At 39.6% G+C, this 16,429-nt stretch overlaps 1 protein-coding gene across 2 annotated transcripts in view; it reads right to left on the bottom strand.

The window, feature by feature from the left end:
• The window catches only part of LOC122789986 (serine/threonine-protein kinase 26-like), an 809,573-nt gene that overhangs the window by 116,881 nt on the left and 676,263 nt on the right, over window positions 1–16,429 (bottom strand). For both annotated transcript variants that reach the window (XM_044057496.1, XM_044057497.1), the window contains one exon: window positions 8,671–8,733. In XM_044057496.1, the coding sequence (XP_043913431.1) occupies window positions 8,671–8,733 (63 nt within the window). The remainder of the gene's footprint in view (window positions 1–8,670; window positions 8,734–16,429) is intronic.

Below are 16,429 nucleotides of genomic sequence, written 5' to 3' on the forward strand. Positions count from 1 at the left end.
TATTCAGATCATCACGTCTGAAATAAGTTACATGAGTATTTGTTAATTAAACAGGGCCACCACAGCTGCTCAGTCAACTGTACCTTAGTCTAAATGCAGTGCACTGTCACAACCCAAGGTAATACACGGTTACTGTTTATACCATACAAAGTACATTTTCAGACTGCCAAGACCTGGTTAGGTCTCCATTTGCGTCACACAATGTGGTTCTTGAAGAATCACAATGGATAAATATGGAGCCAATTGGTAATATATCATGTCATGACAATGGAGGCACAGGCATAAAATGGTGGCACACACAAACCATATGCATGTCAAATAACTGCAGTATAGCCAGTGTACCATAATTAGTTGTTTTGACTTAGTTGTGGTCTGTTTTCTCAAAGATACAACAGCAGTATGCCTAGCATTGCTCTCAGAAAAGAAATTTAGAGCAATAATTGTACAAAACAAAGAGAATGATATCAGGAATTGAATTTCTGCTTCATTTTGATTAAATTATAGCACTTCAACTACAGCTTTGTATAACAACTGGCTGAAAAACTGAAGGAACTAGAAGCAGCAAATAGGCTGTGAAAAGGACCTGTGTACTGTGGATATACTGAAGTGTTTCATGTGCATGCAGTATTATGGTGACTTTGATAAGGCTTCCAAGTCAAGTAAGAAAATTAAAAATGAAGAAAGTACGGAGTACAGCACTATAACTACACTGGTATCTGTCACTTGCTGATTCCAGCTATACTAATACAGGTTTGTAGGTAAGTATGTCTAGTTGACTTTGTGGGCCATTTCAAACCTAGTCAATTTCCCTTTTTGTGGTCAATTTAACTTATTCCATTTGGTTAGAGATTGGCCATACCCATCCCATGGTCTATAATTATGTATTACTCCTCAAGAGAATAACTGGGACCAAACCATATATAATATGAGGGAATCTATGCATAGGATCAAGCATTTAGGAGCTGCATTTGTCCATTAGTAGTACAGGGAGCAGTCCTGGGGTAAACATTCTAATTCACATCCACAGATCTACATTACACTTGAAAAAGGACAGTGACCAACTTTGTTTTATGTGGATGGGGAGTCTGTTCCACAGCAGCGGTATCCTCTACGAAATATAGCTGTCCCTCCAAACCATTCTTTTGATGTCGCAGAAGAGGCTTATATTTCTAGACAAGAGCATTTCTGATGCTATTGGACTGATGTGTAGTAAATTCATGAGTAATGGATTGTAGAATCCCTTGGATACCAGACACAGGTCATATTTTAGCAGTCTGTAGGTTACGGAGTACACCGGCAGGGCCTTGAGTAGGTCCATGTAGGATATGTTGTTTAAGCCTTGTATCCTTTTAGTAAGATATCTATGAGAGTGTTCCAGTTGTCCCATGTGTATGGACAGATACATGTCACAGGGGGTATTATATATAATGATTGGCCTAATGAGGGCTGAGTAAATGGGGACAATAACATCCCTAGATTTAAACACAATCCCTTTGCTGATAAGCTGTGCAATACAGAACGACTTTCTTACAACAAGAGACACGTACTAGTCAAAAGTTAGGTTATACATGATTTAGGTTCATAGGTTTATACTAGGCTATCTGCCCTAAGGCATTTATAAGCCTAGCCCAAAGTTTTGTGGCTTACGCCACCCCTTATATGAAAAAATACTGTGCCCATTAGTTTGTTGTGCCTCTGTCCAGCAGTGACACAGAGATGATTCCCGGGGTAAACCTACGATCTCCCATCCACAGGTCAAGATTTCTCTTGAACAGAGCCAGCGAGGTGCTCTGCCTCACATGGACCAGGATTTTATTCCACAGCATAGGGAGTCTGAGTGATAAATCTATCCCTCCAGCACGTCCTATTTATATCCGTGCTAAGGTTTAAGTCGCTTGCTCTAGTGGTTTTGGATTTTTTGAGGTGGAGCATGTCCATTAATTCCGGGTTGGACATGGCCTTGTATGTCAGGCACATGTCACCTCTGAGCAGACGGTATGCGACTGAATAGAGCTGGAATTTCTTCAATCTGGCAGCATACGACAGATTTTGGAGTCCCTTTATCCTTTTGGTGAGGCACTTTTGGGATCTCTCCAATTGCTGCAGATGTCGGGTGAGATACATCCCGAATGGGGCATTGTACTCTATCATTGGTCTGATAAGTGAAGCGTACAGGGGAACAATGACCTCACTAGATCTGGATGTGAATCCCTTCATGATCAGGTGGGCAATGTAGAAGGTCTTTCTAACCACTTTAGCAACGTCAGTGTCAAAAGAAAGGCCACTGTCAACCTGGGTCCCCAGGTCCCCGATAACCTCTTCTGTGCTTAGTGGATTGCCACCTATATGGTAGCTTGGGGTTACCTTGTTTTTCCCGAAGGGTATGACTATACATTTTTTGGCGTTTAACTTCAGGCCATGGCTCTGGCACCAGCTATCTGTTTCCGTGAGTCCCTTCTGAAGGATATCAGTGTCTGATGCACTTTGCACTATGGCGCCCAGTTTGCAGTCGTCTGCAAACGTTGTCAGCCAAAGTCCTCCCATGTTGGCCTGTACTTCTGAGAAGTAGATGACGAACAATAGGGGACTAAGGACCGAGCCCTGTGGGACACCACTTGTGACCAGCTTGGAGTCTGACATAGTGCCAGCAACTCTAACCCTGTGGGTTCTGTCCTTAAGCCAGTTTGCAACCCATCTTGTGACATATGGGTTTACATTTAAGCTGGTAAGTTTTTCTACAATACCCGAGTGGGGTATTGTGTCGAAAGCCTTTGCAAGGTCAAGGTAGGCTGTATGGACTGCCTTTCCCTCATCAATGGCCTTGGTGACTGTTTCGAAGAAGTCGACCAAGTTCAAAAGGCATGATCTGCCCTTGACGAAGCCAAACTGGGTCGGGCCCAATGTCTGCAAGTCCCCTATATCTTTGTTTATGAGCTCCATTATGATCCTCTCCATAGCTTTGCAGACTAGACTTGTTAAGCTTATGGGGCGGTAATTACCAGGGTCCATAGAGGCACCGCCTTTGTGGAGTGGGACCACAGTTGCCGTACGCCACTCCTTGGGCACGTATCCTGTGGTAAGGCTGAGATTAAACAGCTGCCTTATGTGCGGGTTTAATTCCTCATTTAGCTCGTGTAGCACACAGCCGGGGACACCATCCGGTCCCATTGATGCTGTGTTTTTAGCTTTAGAGAGAGCAGCTTTCACCTGCGCATTTGAGATGTCTGGGAGGCTACACTCCACTGGGATAGTTATCTCTCCTTTAGGGGAGGGGGGTGAAGTTTGCACTGAACCTGTCTGCCAGTATGTTGGCAATGTCTGTGGGTTCAGTGATTTTTGTATAATTTTGGACTAATTCTGTGCATATCTGGGAGTTTCCACCCAGGTTCCTAACATAGCTGAAAAAGGCCTTATGATTGTCCTTTGAATCCATGGCAATTTTTCTCTCAAAATTGGCCTTAGTTGATTTTATGAGTGCTCGTATTTTTTTACTAATAATGATCAGGGGTGACTTCCCTTTTTTGGATTTTGTTCTATCATGTAATAGCTTTCTCCTCTTATTGTAAAGTTTGTTTATGGCTGGGGTCCACCAGACTGGACGTTTGCCCTTTGTGGACAGAGTCTTGGTTTTATTTGGGATTGCCTGATCCATGCAGTCCTGGAGGTGTTCATAGAAGGTATTTGTATGGGCTTCTGCAGCTTGGGTTGTGGTTTCCACTGGCTCAGGGGCCTTGAAGGATACCACACCAGTCTTGAGTAGTGTGAAGTTTGCTTTAGAGAAGTTCTTCACTGTGGTCTTTTTTGTTTGGGGTGGGGGCGGGATGTGGATTTCCAGTGAGATTAGTTTATGATCAGATCTCACCAATGAGGGATATACTTCCAGTGTGGAGCATTTTGTCCCCATGTTTGTGATAATGAGATCTAGTATATTTTCTCCTCTCGTGGGAACAGTGACTAGCTGTTCTATGGCATTTGAATTTATGAACTCCAGGAACCGTTGGGCTAGAAAGTTAGGGCTTGAGTAATGTTCCCAGTCTATATTCGGGTAGTTGAAGTCACCCAATATGGTGTTTGGAGATACATTTATACCCTCCAGTGTCTTCAGGAAGGCTGTGTGGGGTTCCTGAGTTTGAGAGGGTGGCCTGTAGCATGCTACAATTTGTAGAGGTTAGTTGCACCTGGATGGTTTCCGAAGCTTCGTGCGTTGCCACCAACCTGGAGGTGTGGGTATCCTTTATGAATATGGATACACCCCCTCCTTTTGTGGTGTGGTCCGGGTTTTGGGTCCGGAACGCATGATATGAGGTAAAACCTAATAGTGCCGGGGTGCTCTCAGGAGCCTTGAACCAGGTTTCAGTTACAGCACAGACATCGATGTTCTCCATACTGAGAAGGGCCTCGAGTGCGTGCATTTTGAGATTTAGACTTCTGGCATTGAGCAGCATTACCCTCAGTTTCTTCCCATTTTTGTTTTCTAGGGTGGTAGGTTTAGAATTTGAGCCTTGCCTAAAAAGGCACTATGGGGGTGGCAAGAGCCTTAGCCAATATCCGGAATCCCAGGGGTGACAGGTGCAAGCCGTCCCTTGCGAAGCAGCGTGGCTTGTCAAGCATGTCATCCCAGGCAGACAGACACTGGATCCCCTTTGAATGACACCAGACATTAAGCCAATTGTTAAAGCTGATCATCTTGTCTCTATACTGTGGCATCATTCTTGGTGAAGGAAGGATACTGCTCAGGGTCAGGGTCATACCTGCCTGGGCTACATAATCCGAGAGCTCCTCTATGTCTCTTTTCATGTAGTCCAGGGAGGTACGTCTCAGGTCGTTCACACCAGCATGGACAATGACTGTGTCATATTTGTATTTGCCGTGGAGTGACCCGAGTGCTTGTGTTATGTGGCGGATTCTAGTGCCCGATAGGCAGCTTACTGTGACCCTCTCCTTGTTCAGCCTGGTGAGTGGGGCGTCAGTGTGTCTGACTATGGAGTCACCTATGACAAGTATGTTTGGTGTTGTATTTGGCCTTAAGGGCTGTGACTGCTTTGCACACTGATTTTGTGGTTTATGTGTTGCTTGTGGGGTGTCTTGAGGTAGCAGTTGTTTGGGTGTCTGCTTTGGAGGCCTCTGCTGTTTAGGTAAATTTTTACTCAGAGCCTCCGAGTATGTCTTTGTGTGTTTATGTGTTTGATTCAGTGGTGTGGTAGCATCATGTGAGGCTGGTTTTGTGGTGTGTGTAGTTGCCTTCTCCTCCTGTCTGGTCTTGCCAGTCCTGAGTTGAGAGAGCTCAGCCTCCAGTTTGGCTAAATAGCTGCATCTCTCGCAAGTATTTGTGTTATGTGGGAGGAGGAGAGGGTTGTCTGTGTACATGAGGCAATTGTAACATTGCCTCAATATTCCCAGATTCACCAACTGGGCAGGAGAGGACGCCAGCATCTGGCCCTTCGACATGCTAGAAAAATTAAGAAGTTAGGTATAAGACTGAATAAGAGAGGACTTAGTAAGGAAGTGGGTACTCCTGGGGGGGGGTTTCGCAAGTGAGGGACTTTGTATAATATAGAAGTGACAAGTGCTGAGCTTTTTTGTGATCATACTTTTGTCCTGTTCCTCATATCCACTGTGCGAGTCCCTAAAACCTCTTGTATTAGAGGAAACATGGGACATATGCCAATGACTCCTTAAGGGCATCTGATGTTTCAGCTGTATGGCAGTTCTGAATGCCTGTGACTTTCTTCCTTTTTAAGTCTGTTATGGACAAACTGAATAGTTTATCTATATGACCTTGTTACTCATTGTTTTAATATGTTCATTGGGATATTTTGCACACAACCTAATGGTTATGGACATCAGATAAATGACAACCCTGTGTTTCCAAAGGTTAAGCTAAACAGTCCACTTATGTTGTGCTGACAAAGCCATAAGAAGGCTGAAACAAGCATGTCAACAGCCAGTGGTATTTGGCTTTATTGCCTTGAATTTGTCCATAATAGACTTAAAAGGAAAAAAAAGTCATGGGCATTCGGAACTGCCATACAGCTGAAACATCGGATGCCCTTAAGGGGTCATTTGCATATATCCACTGTTACCTCTAATACAAGAGGTTTTAAGAACTCACACAGTGTAAGATGTAGCTTGGCTAGATTTTTCTTGTAGTTTTTGCTGCTTGGTTTATCTGTGTGGCCTTGTTACTCACTGTTTTATTTTATTTTGGAATGCAAATGTCTCTGCCTGTCATGGTTTGCTACTGCACATCAAGGGTGGTGCACAACTCAGACATCGGTAATAGTATTTCATCTTCACTAAGTGAAAAAAAAAAAAAAAAAAAGCAGGAAGTGTCTGAAATATACTGTAAAGTGAATTGAGTCAAAAGCCTTGCACAGATAACCTGGATGTGTGATGCAGTCTTCCCAAGCCATGGAAAGCACTATGGGATACCAAGAGGTAAGACTAAAAAATCAAAGTTACATCAAGATGTTGGGTCCCATGTGGACAGACTGTGGTATAAAAAAAACATTTAAAAATGCAGATAAGAGTCCCATAGTGGTATTAAAATGGAATAAATATCAGAATGTTATGAAATGAGCATGTGGGGTTTTTTTTGGGTCCACTTCACATGACTGAAAATTCAAAATACTGAAATTCATTTGACTGACAACACAATCCTGAACGTTCAAAATACTGAAAACTCATTTGACTGAATCTCAGAATGCAGAAAACTTAAAAGTGCTGAATTGCAAAATACAAAATGTTAAGCCACAGACATGACGTGCGTTTCCCTTCACCTGTGAATTGCTTAACATAACAAAATATACACAGATCCGTGAATACCAAACATTTCATCACAAATAACATTAACATTCACAAAACCCAGGTTCACAATACCAAATAAACCACTCAAATATCACCAACTCATTTCACCAAATGAGAACTATAAAAGAAAAAAATACATACTTACAACACTGACTAACTCTTTCCAAAATTAAAAACTACTTACTTATCTTATTAACAGACACTGGATGATATTAAACCAAACTAGATGGGGGGCTATGCCCCCCACACTCCCCAACGTGAGGGGCTGTGCCCCCCATGCCCTCCAAACTATACATACTAACTCTGGGATTGCACTACAGCGGGGAAAAGGGCGGGTCTATATAATTTCATTAAAAACTCATTTCATTGAAGCTTAACTCATTGACACATTCACTGAAAGCTCATTTCACTGAAAACCCAATTCACTGAAAGCTCACTTCACTGAAAACCCATTTCACTGAAACTCATTTCGTTGAAAGGTATATATGGCCTTTTCCCCACTGTTGTGCGATCCTAGAGTTAGTATATAAAGTAAGGAGGGTGGGGGGCACAGCCCCCCACATATTGTAAATATTTGAAAGCATATAAATATATACTTACAAGTGTAATGACAGAATTCTTCCAGAAGACAACATATAACCAATTTATGTGTGGGGGGGGTTGTGCTCTCCACCCTCCCCTTACTTTATATACTAACTCCAGGATCGCACAACAGTGGGGAATAGGCCATATATACCTTTCAACAAAATGAGTTTCAGTGAAATGGGTTTTCAGTGAAGTGAGCTTTCAGCGAATTGGGTTTTCAGTGAAGTGAGCTTTCAGTGAATATGTGTCAATGAATTAAGCTTCAATTAAATGAGTTTTCAATGAAATGATATAGACCTGAAAAGGGCATATACCCTTTACTTACCTTATAGTACTGTACACACTGCCATTTTGTAGTTTGCAATTCAGCATTGTTAGCTTTCAGTAGTCCGAAATTCAGTCAAATGGGCTTTCAGTATTTTGAACATTTGGAATTGTGGAGTCAGTCAAATGAATTTCAGTATTTTGAGCTTTCAGTCATGTAAAGTGGACCCGTTTTTTTCAGGTCTTGGGTGCTGTTCTCCTTTAATGACTCTAAATCATGTGTCATATTTTAATGTGTGGACCACACTACTGACTGTAAAGAAAAACAAGGAAAGAAAATTTTCATGCTAGCATGTTGGTATTTCTGTCTCTTGCAGCAAATCTCCAAGCATTAATGCAACTGTCTTGTAACTTGGGCTATAAGCCAAAGCATGGGTGTTGCAATACAAATTACAAGACGTGTATATCAAAATGCAACAAAACAAGTCAGATGGACCAGACAGAGTAAAAACATTATTACTCACATTTTTAATGCAAGCCAAAACAGTCCTGCATTTTCTATAGGTTCATGAAAGCTAAAAAAACTGGGACAGCACTATGAGGGCAGGACTTCATGTTGTAGCACAGTTTTGGCTACTTTACCTATACTAATTGCATGTCCAAGATTAGATCTCCATACAGTCACAGGGCATTGCCCTGCACTTGAAGATACCATCAAATGTCCTCTACTGATGAAAGGATGCCTAATCTTAGCTCTTCAGTTTTAACTCCCTTCCCAGGCAACCCTCCACTCCACAGATTGCTAGTCAAATATGAGTAATCAGTGTCATTAAATGATTCAAATGGCATTGCAAAGAATATTTATGCTAAAGTGATAATACAGAAGGGAGAAACATAACATACATTTACAAAATTATGGCATATTCACTTAATTTACTATCCAAATAGGTAGTCAGACAAAACAGTGAAACTCAGATTAGTATTTTTATAAGGAATAAGAAACAGCTGGCTTACCTCATCAAAGATTGGCTTGAATATTGTTGTTACAGATGTAAATGGCTTCGGACGGGACTGGTCCTACAATGACAAATAACCTCATGAGTTGCTAAAACAGTGCTGCTCATAACCACAGGCCACTCGCAGTTATAAATCCAAAAGCCCAAGTATGCATGTTAGCATGTATATACACACACACGTACAAATGCATAGGCAACATACAACCAGCTACTACACAAACTCTCAGTATGTTGACATTTCGACTACCATCTCTCAAAAACAGCAGTACAATGCTTAACATAACTTACTCACTGAGTCAATTTTACTCAGCCTACATTCTCCTTTATACTTTCTTGTACTACAACATGCATTGCTGCATTTTCATGTTAAACATCTCCACAAAGACTGCCTACCTTTTACAGTCTTCTTTCAAATCCATAAAATACAACATTTCTTCAAATAGGATCACCATTTAACAAACATATTTACTCCAAGTACAGGAAATGTTTTTAACTGACTTCATTTAATGTTTTATAAAGATTATTATTAGAATTGACCTTCAACAGTTTGGTCTTGTGAAGGTTATATCCTGTCTACTGAATTCAGTAATCTTCAAAAGGATATGGAGGTTACTGACCGTAGTCATGCAGTAAATCCCTCAGAACTCTCCCTAGTTAATTGCTGGTGCACTAATATGGGCTCAAACTAAATACTAAAAATTGCAATATCATTATTTTTGGCAGACAATCCAGTCCCTTATTATACTAAGCGAGACAGAGATGTCCTATCAGAACCCTATAAGACACTGAAGCAAAGGGGATATAGATTCCATCCTTACCACTATAAAATGTAAATGTTGTCAGAGACCTCTTTTGAACATAATTTGACAAATGTTATCAGGAAATCCTTCTGTTTAATACATTTAATTGCCAAAGGAACAGCAGCAAGGTCTAATGAGGTAATCACTCCATTTATACCCTGCAATCATCAGACCAGATATCGTGCAATGTTCCCTTCGGGATGTATCGCAGTAAACATATAAAACAATTAGAAAGGCCTTAGAGGTTCCTAACAAAAACAATTACAGGCTTAATGCTGAGCTGTCAGGAGAGACTGGAAATGCTATCCCTTCATTCCGTGTCTTATAGACTTCTGAGGGGACATCTCTGTTTGCCTGGACCTTCTACATCTTTGGAAGTCCAATATCTCCACCAATATTAGAACCAAGGACCTAAATCATTATCAGCAGATAAATGAAACACAGTGGAAGGACAGGCTTACAACTTAGTACCTCCAAAAACTCTGGAATAAACTTTCCCTGCATGCTAAGCAGTGCAATTATCTTCCTTTAAATATAGCCTAGAAGACTGGATGGTTATCCATAAACTTACTCTGGGTATGGGTGCCCTGGTGGATGGAAGTGCAGCCTTAGGAAGTGTACTGGCAAGGTGTAAATGGTCATAAGACTCAATAAGCTTTGGAATATCTATGAATCTAACTCTTAGGTTACTACATTAAAAAGAATCCAAAGACTTCTACCCTTTAATTAAAATTAGTGAATGGTGTTCGGTCTTTTCTTACTTTCAGAAGAAAGTATCTTCCAACTGACAATTCACAGGTCTTCTTTCCAAATACTGCATACAACTGAATCATGCAATGCTGTTTTAGCCTTTTAAGGAAAACTACAATGTCTGTATAGTCACAGGAGCAGAAATTGCAGTTATCTATTTTATATTTTTCCTTCCACAGCAGAATGCCTGCATAAATAGTTTTACAGTCCTGATGTTGTAAAACATACATTCTAAACATGTTCTCGATGTAATGAAAATAAGGTATGTTACAAGAATGAACTTCCAACTAAGCCTTTCCTAGTTTTATTCAATGGGTAGCACTCTTGCCTTTGGTGCAGAAGGCTGTGGTCTTTACTCCCAACACCAGGTAGCTGAATTAATTTTCCAGTATTTACACTGTGCTGCAGCATTTCGGTGGGCCAGCCTTCGGATGACATATTAAATAAAAGCCTCATTGCAAATGGAAGTTCCTTGGTGCACTGGCCAAATTTCCCTTAGTCAATATGAATACCACACTGTCCCCCAGCAAAAAAAAAAAAAAAAAGGCCATTGGCTTACAGGGACAAATCCAGTCCAAGGGTAAATAGTCACCTGTGCCCCAGAAAAGCAGTAACCCCTCATGTGGCATCAACCTTACAGATTTACATTACATAGTGAAGACTACATAAAAAAGTACTTACTAGTTGGCACAAATAAGGTAGGGTATCTTACTGCTGCTTCTGCACTTAGCCCTTCAAGTTTTAACCCTCAAAGTCTTGTTAAATTCTTTTAGTTTTTTTGGCAAACTGAAAGACTCCCCTACTTTCCTGTATCATATTTATCAAATTTATTTATTTATTTATTTAGCCAATTTATGCGCATATGTACTGAATATCATCCTTCTCACTCAGCATTTTTCACTGTTACCATACATTTACTCACTAACTTTCCTTGTCCCTTTTTTACAGTTCAGGTTGATGTTTATACAATTGCCACACCTCTTTCTCATTAACTTCTGTTTTCCTTTTTGCATTTAGTCCACCAGACATACCTTCTTTAAGTTTTTTAAAATTTATTATGACTTTGTATAAGTACAGATAAGTATAGTGACTGAATGATGAAAGGGTTAGGCTGTCAGTGGTTGAGGCTTTAAGTGAAATGAGAGGAGAGCAGACAACTAAGTGGAGACTGGTTAGGGAAAACTCATACTACATATCCCTTCTCTGGACAGAGGAAGCAACAGACATAATAAGTAAAGCTGAACATGGTGGGGGGGGGGGGGGGGACTGACAATGAGATGTGTAGGGCTGCCACCTTTTAAGCAGGCCAAAGTGGGACATGGGGTGTGAGGCCAATATGACAGTGGCCAAGCTCCCTACCATATCACACAGGGGTGTTTGAAGGGGGTGCAGTTATGGGTAACCAGTTTTATTGCAGCATACTGAAATCTCACAAACCATTTAAATTATGCAGGTCTTATTCCAAGAATACATTTCAATTGCCTCCCTTATTTAAGTTGTGATAGACAAAATAAAACTCCTTAACTTCCTTAACTCCCATGTAAATAGAATGGTAGTAGTGTGAGTCACTGACTAGTTTTCACTTTGAATTATTCTGATTTGTACTGTTCTCAGACCTGCTCTCAAAATAGTTGTAAATCTTCAACAAAACAAAGACGTTGAACTGGCAATTTTTCCCAAGGCTTACAGTTTTTAGTAAGTGCCAGCAGACCATTCCCCACATTATTCCTGAGATGTCAAAGTTATCCCTGTAATCCAGGAGCCGTTAACTGCCCATTCTTGTTTCAGCTAGAAAAAAACAGTAACAGACATCGAAACTATTGCTATTCACCACTGCCTGCAACTGAGATGTCTCTCTCTCTCTGTATATATGACATAGATATGGATAGATGCAGATAGATGCAACTATCTTTCTATATCTGTATCTTTATATACCTTTTAATTGAATATTGGCAGATGTGTTATAGTTGCTTAACAGTATTTATAACTTCTATGTCATTTCTATCCTTACAATTGAGCACAAGTACAAAGTAAACACAACTTTGTTCTTGAACATGTTTTGTCTTCTTACAGTACCATAAATGTCTTTGTGAATCACATTTTCTGACTTTTTGTTTTACTGCTAGCTAACTTTGATTTGTTTCACTGTAGCACGTACTTCATCTGAGTCATACTAAGCATGGCAAATTATTAGTTATTCTCTGTACTGTGCATTATGCTATCAGATTCCTTTTTTTGAACAGGGAAATTTTTATTTTTAACAATAGACTGTGGTTGCATTTTTTCACGTATTCAAATGCCATAGCCCCACAACATAATGTACAGTTCAGAGGATAACTCCTACTTTATCATGCTCAATACTTTTGCCATGTTTAATTTACCTACTTACACAGTGAACATGAGAATGTGTACTTTGAAAATGTTGTTCATGTCAAATTCTTGCAAAAATCAGACCATCTGAAAATAAAAATTAGAGGCTACCTGCCACACCCCAGGAATTATTTCATTTGTTGTCTCTTTTCATATATTGAAGTTTATGGAACAAGAGAATGAGCATGTAATAATTTTCTAAGGAAAAGAAGAGGACTTAAATAATTTGCATGTACAGCTCCTAATACAGTTAGTGGCATGCAGTAAACTTTGAGGAATCATCATTTTAAAGATTAGTTTAGAAGCCAGAAGTCAAACAGGATGTTCCTTCGTGAAATTTAACATTGTGCTGCACAGTCCCAAGTTTTCACGTCACTATAAAATGCTTGTTATTGGTTTATTTCATAGGCTTAACATTGTTGCAGTAACTTCAGCTCTTCACATCGCTTCATATGGTGGCGCATGATCTTTTTCTGTACTACATTTTTTAATCTATATTATGCAGAAACATTTCTGTACACTATAGAAGAACAAATATATTTCTTTCAGGATATCTTTTTTTCCTGGCTTGCTAAATTTGGAAGTTCTGGGAAAATAAGGACAGGTGGCAACCATGGAGATGTGGATTTGGATATGTATGCTACTATGGTACGCAACAAAGGCAACAAGGTTTAGAATATTTCCTTGGCAGTATGTGCAAATTTTTATTAACTGACAGGTTCCAGAATAAGATGCCTATGGCAAATTCTGTGTGTTGACAATATAATAATGAAGAGATGGATAAACAGATGCACATTTTTCAGCAGTACAGGGCCTTGTCTTATTATACAAGAACTCCAAAGAATATATACTTATCAGGGAAGACAGAGTATTACTCTGTGCACTTTTTACTAAAGCACCATCACCGGGAGGGTTTGAGGACAGAAGACTGGAAACTGTTTCATTGCTTCATTTAGGTATTTGGTTCACTGTTTGACTACACCCCTGAAGAAGCATCTGGCTATTCTGTAATACCTTTGGCTGGAAAGACCAGTAGTACAGGCAGGGGAATGGTGCAATTTTGTCCAGGGGAACACATCAAGATGATCAACAGAAATGGAAATGAAAATATTTGGAAATTGAAGAGTAACAGCAGCTATTAAAAGATAACTTACTGTGATTTAAAAAAGAAATCTAATTACTCTATCATGTTCTACTGTGCATAATGGAGAGGATTTATTCTTTTAATAAATAAGCTGGCTTTGTATTCACTGGCATCTACTTTTAGTTTACGTTGTTTACTATGAAAACTGAAGCTGTGAGTTATTGGTTTGAATCTCAAAAAGTGTAAAGACTTACTTGAACTGTATTGAAATGGTTAGCCAATAAATGTTCATATTACAATATTTTATAAAGAAGGTTCCTTAGATCACCCATTATTTGAACTTGTTACCGATTTCTATAATGCCTTCTCAATGCGGTCAGACATGAGAGGACATTCAGGTTCTAAAAAACAGCATGCTTTTCCTCTATTTCTAGGTTTCCTCGAGGTATCATTTTCTTCCTCTTAGTTTACAATATATTCTCAATAAAATTTTTATTCAGTTTGGGCAAACACATTACATTCATCTTTTCCTATAATGTTACAAGAGGGCCTGCCCTGTTCACATACTCATTTGAGCAGCTAAAAACATACTAGCTTATCACTTATACTAGTCTTGGAAGGAAGAAAGTGCATGTGCTTTCATATATTGTTACGATGCAGTCAGGAAAGTTAGTACAGTGAGTTAAGCTATGAACTACTAATGGTCTTCAACTCGCTCTACTGTACGACTTCAACAAATCAATTAAGTAATCGTCCTTGGTTAACTTTGAAAAAAAGGCTTGTATGTGTAGATGAAGCATACCAAGGGAGCACATAAATAAAGACAAAACTCAAGAGCTACACTTCCTGATAACAGGAGGGGCCATCCTGTATTTTTCAGGTCTACACTTCTCTTCCCACTAACCTAGGATATGCAATTTCTGGTTGTGTAAGCACGCATGTGCACAATGGCTGCCATGTCACATTCAATACCTAAGCACTGAAAAAAGTAAAAATTCATCTGGCAAATGCTGCATGACAAGTATTACTCAAAGTCTGGTTTGAGTTCTTTTGGTGCCTATAAATTGGGTGCTGGCAGTGGTACCATGTTTCATGGAAATGTAGTAGTGTAACTTGGATGTCACTTTGTTGACAGTTAAAAGCTATACTTTTCCCACCTACCAGCTCTTCCATCTGCCTACAGTGGACTGTTTAATACAAAGCTTGTTTGAGCCTTTAATAGAAGTGAATGCTAGCGGGGGCTTCAATCTACTAATTTTCCTACATTGGGGAAATCAGTGTTAGCCATTTTCTGTTACCCATTCAACATTAATAGAAATAGCTTTCAAATGATACAGACAACCTCGTCTTGCACAAGTGTAGTTGAAAAAAGGAAAAGGGTAGCATTAATCACAGAAATTAATGCTATTTTGTGATACACATATCGATCACAGCATCCTGCATATTGAGACAAAGCCATAAAATACTAGAATATGCAAGATGAAACTAGAGCAAATTCAAATAAAGACATACAGATCATACCAACAGTACGAACTACAGGGCTTTAAGTGTATTTAAATATGCTTCCAATAATGCTATATGAACTGAGGGAGAGGTCACAATTCTGGGTACCTTGTAGATGCAGAGAAAACCACTCAAGAAACAGAGGATTGAAGAAATACTAAATTCATGAAGTTTTGCAGCAACCTGACATAAGAATGGGTCCACCCCTGTTAAAGTATTAGTAACCCTAAAGATTTATAGGGTTTAAAGATGGAATACAATTAGTACAATGTGAGAGATGCTGTTGTCTTTTTATGCACAGTTTATAAAATGGGACTATGTAATTAAATACCAAATGCATCAGAAAATGCATCAATATCTTTGCTAGCCTTGGAAACATAGCAGACATGAACCAGACATGGGAATGGTTGCTGCAGAAGAAGAATGTATACCGCATTCTATTTACAATTATCTAGAGTGGCCTCCAAGGAACCTGGCCAAAGAGTGTAAGTAATTACTTTCCAGTACAACAGTTGTACGTGTGCACAGCTGTTGGAAAGAAACATATATGTGATTGAATACCAACAGCATGAAAACAGACTTTTGGGAATTTTGTCAAAATTGTGGCTAAATGCTGAGAAGTGATCTTATCTCTATTTGCTTTAGGAGGGAGCCCAATGGATACAGGGAGCATGTAACACTGCCCCCCTCCCAAAATTCTTTGCTATCACCAAATGCCACTTCAGACATTTGGTTTTGTGTGATTTTTATTCACACAATTATTTTTAAGAGATGTGTCCTGAACAAGCTGTATGTCATGTATATCAAGTAAACATCTTTCAATGTCAAGGTCAACAGCAACTTTCTTGGCTAACTAGGTAGAAGGAAAGGTGGGGCCGCATGAAACAGCCTGAAGATCTGCAATGTGATAAAGGATTTTTAAATTAACAGGTGGTCAGGACAAATTTTACTGAGATGTAAACACCAAGGAAAGAACCCCTTAACACCACTTTTTACCCAAATCAGGTACTGTGTAGGTTGTTCCAGCATCTACTCACAATTTTAATACTCTGGAAGGCATATCCTGATGCAAGAGTCTACCTTTCTTCCAGACTGGTAAAGAGAGGATGAAACAAAAATAAAAGTTTGTAGAATTGGGGTGCTCCTGTATGACAAACTAAATGCTAATGGCATACTAGTCCTTCTTTACGCCAAGGGCATCTCTATGTTGGAAGCATCTGGAAGCACATAAAGAAAAACAGAAATCCCAC

The sequence above is a fragment of the Protopterus annectens genome, chromosome 15.part0 (assembly GCF_019279795.1).
Source record: "Protopterus annectens isolate FY-2018-M chromosome 15.part0, PAN1.0, whole genome shotgun sequence".
Taxonomy (NCBI): Eukaryota; Metazoa; Chordata; order Ceratodontiformes; family Protopteridae; genus Protopterus; species Protopterus annectens.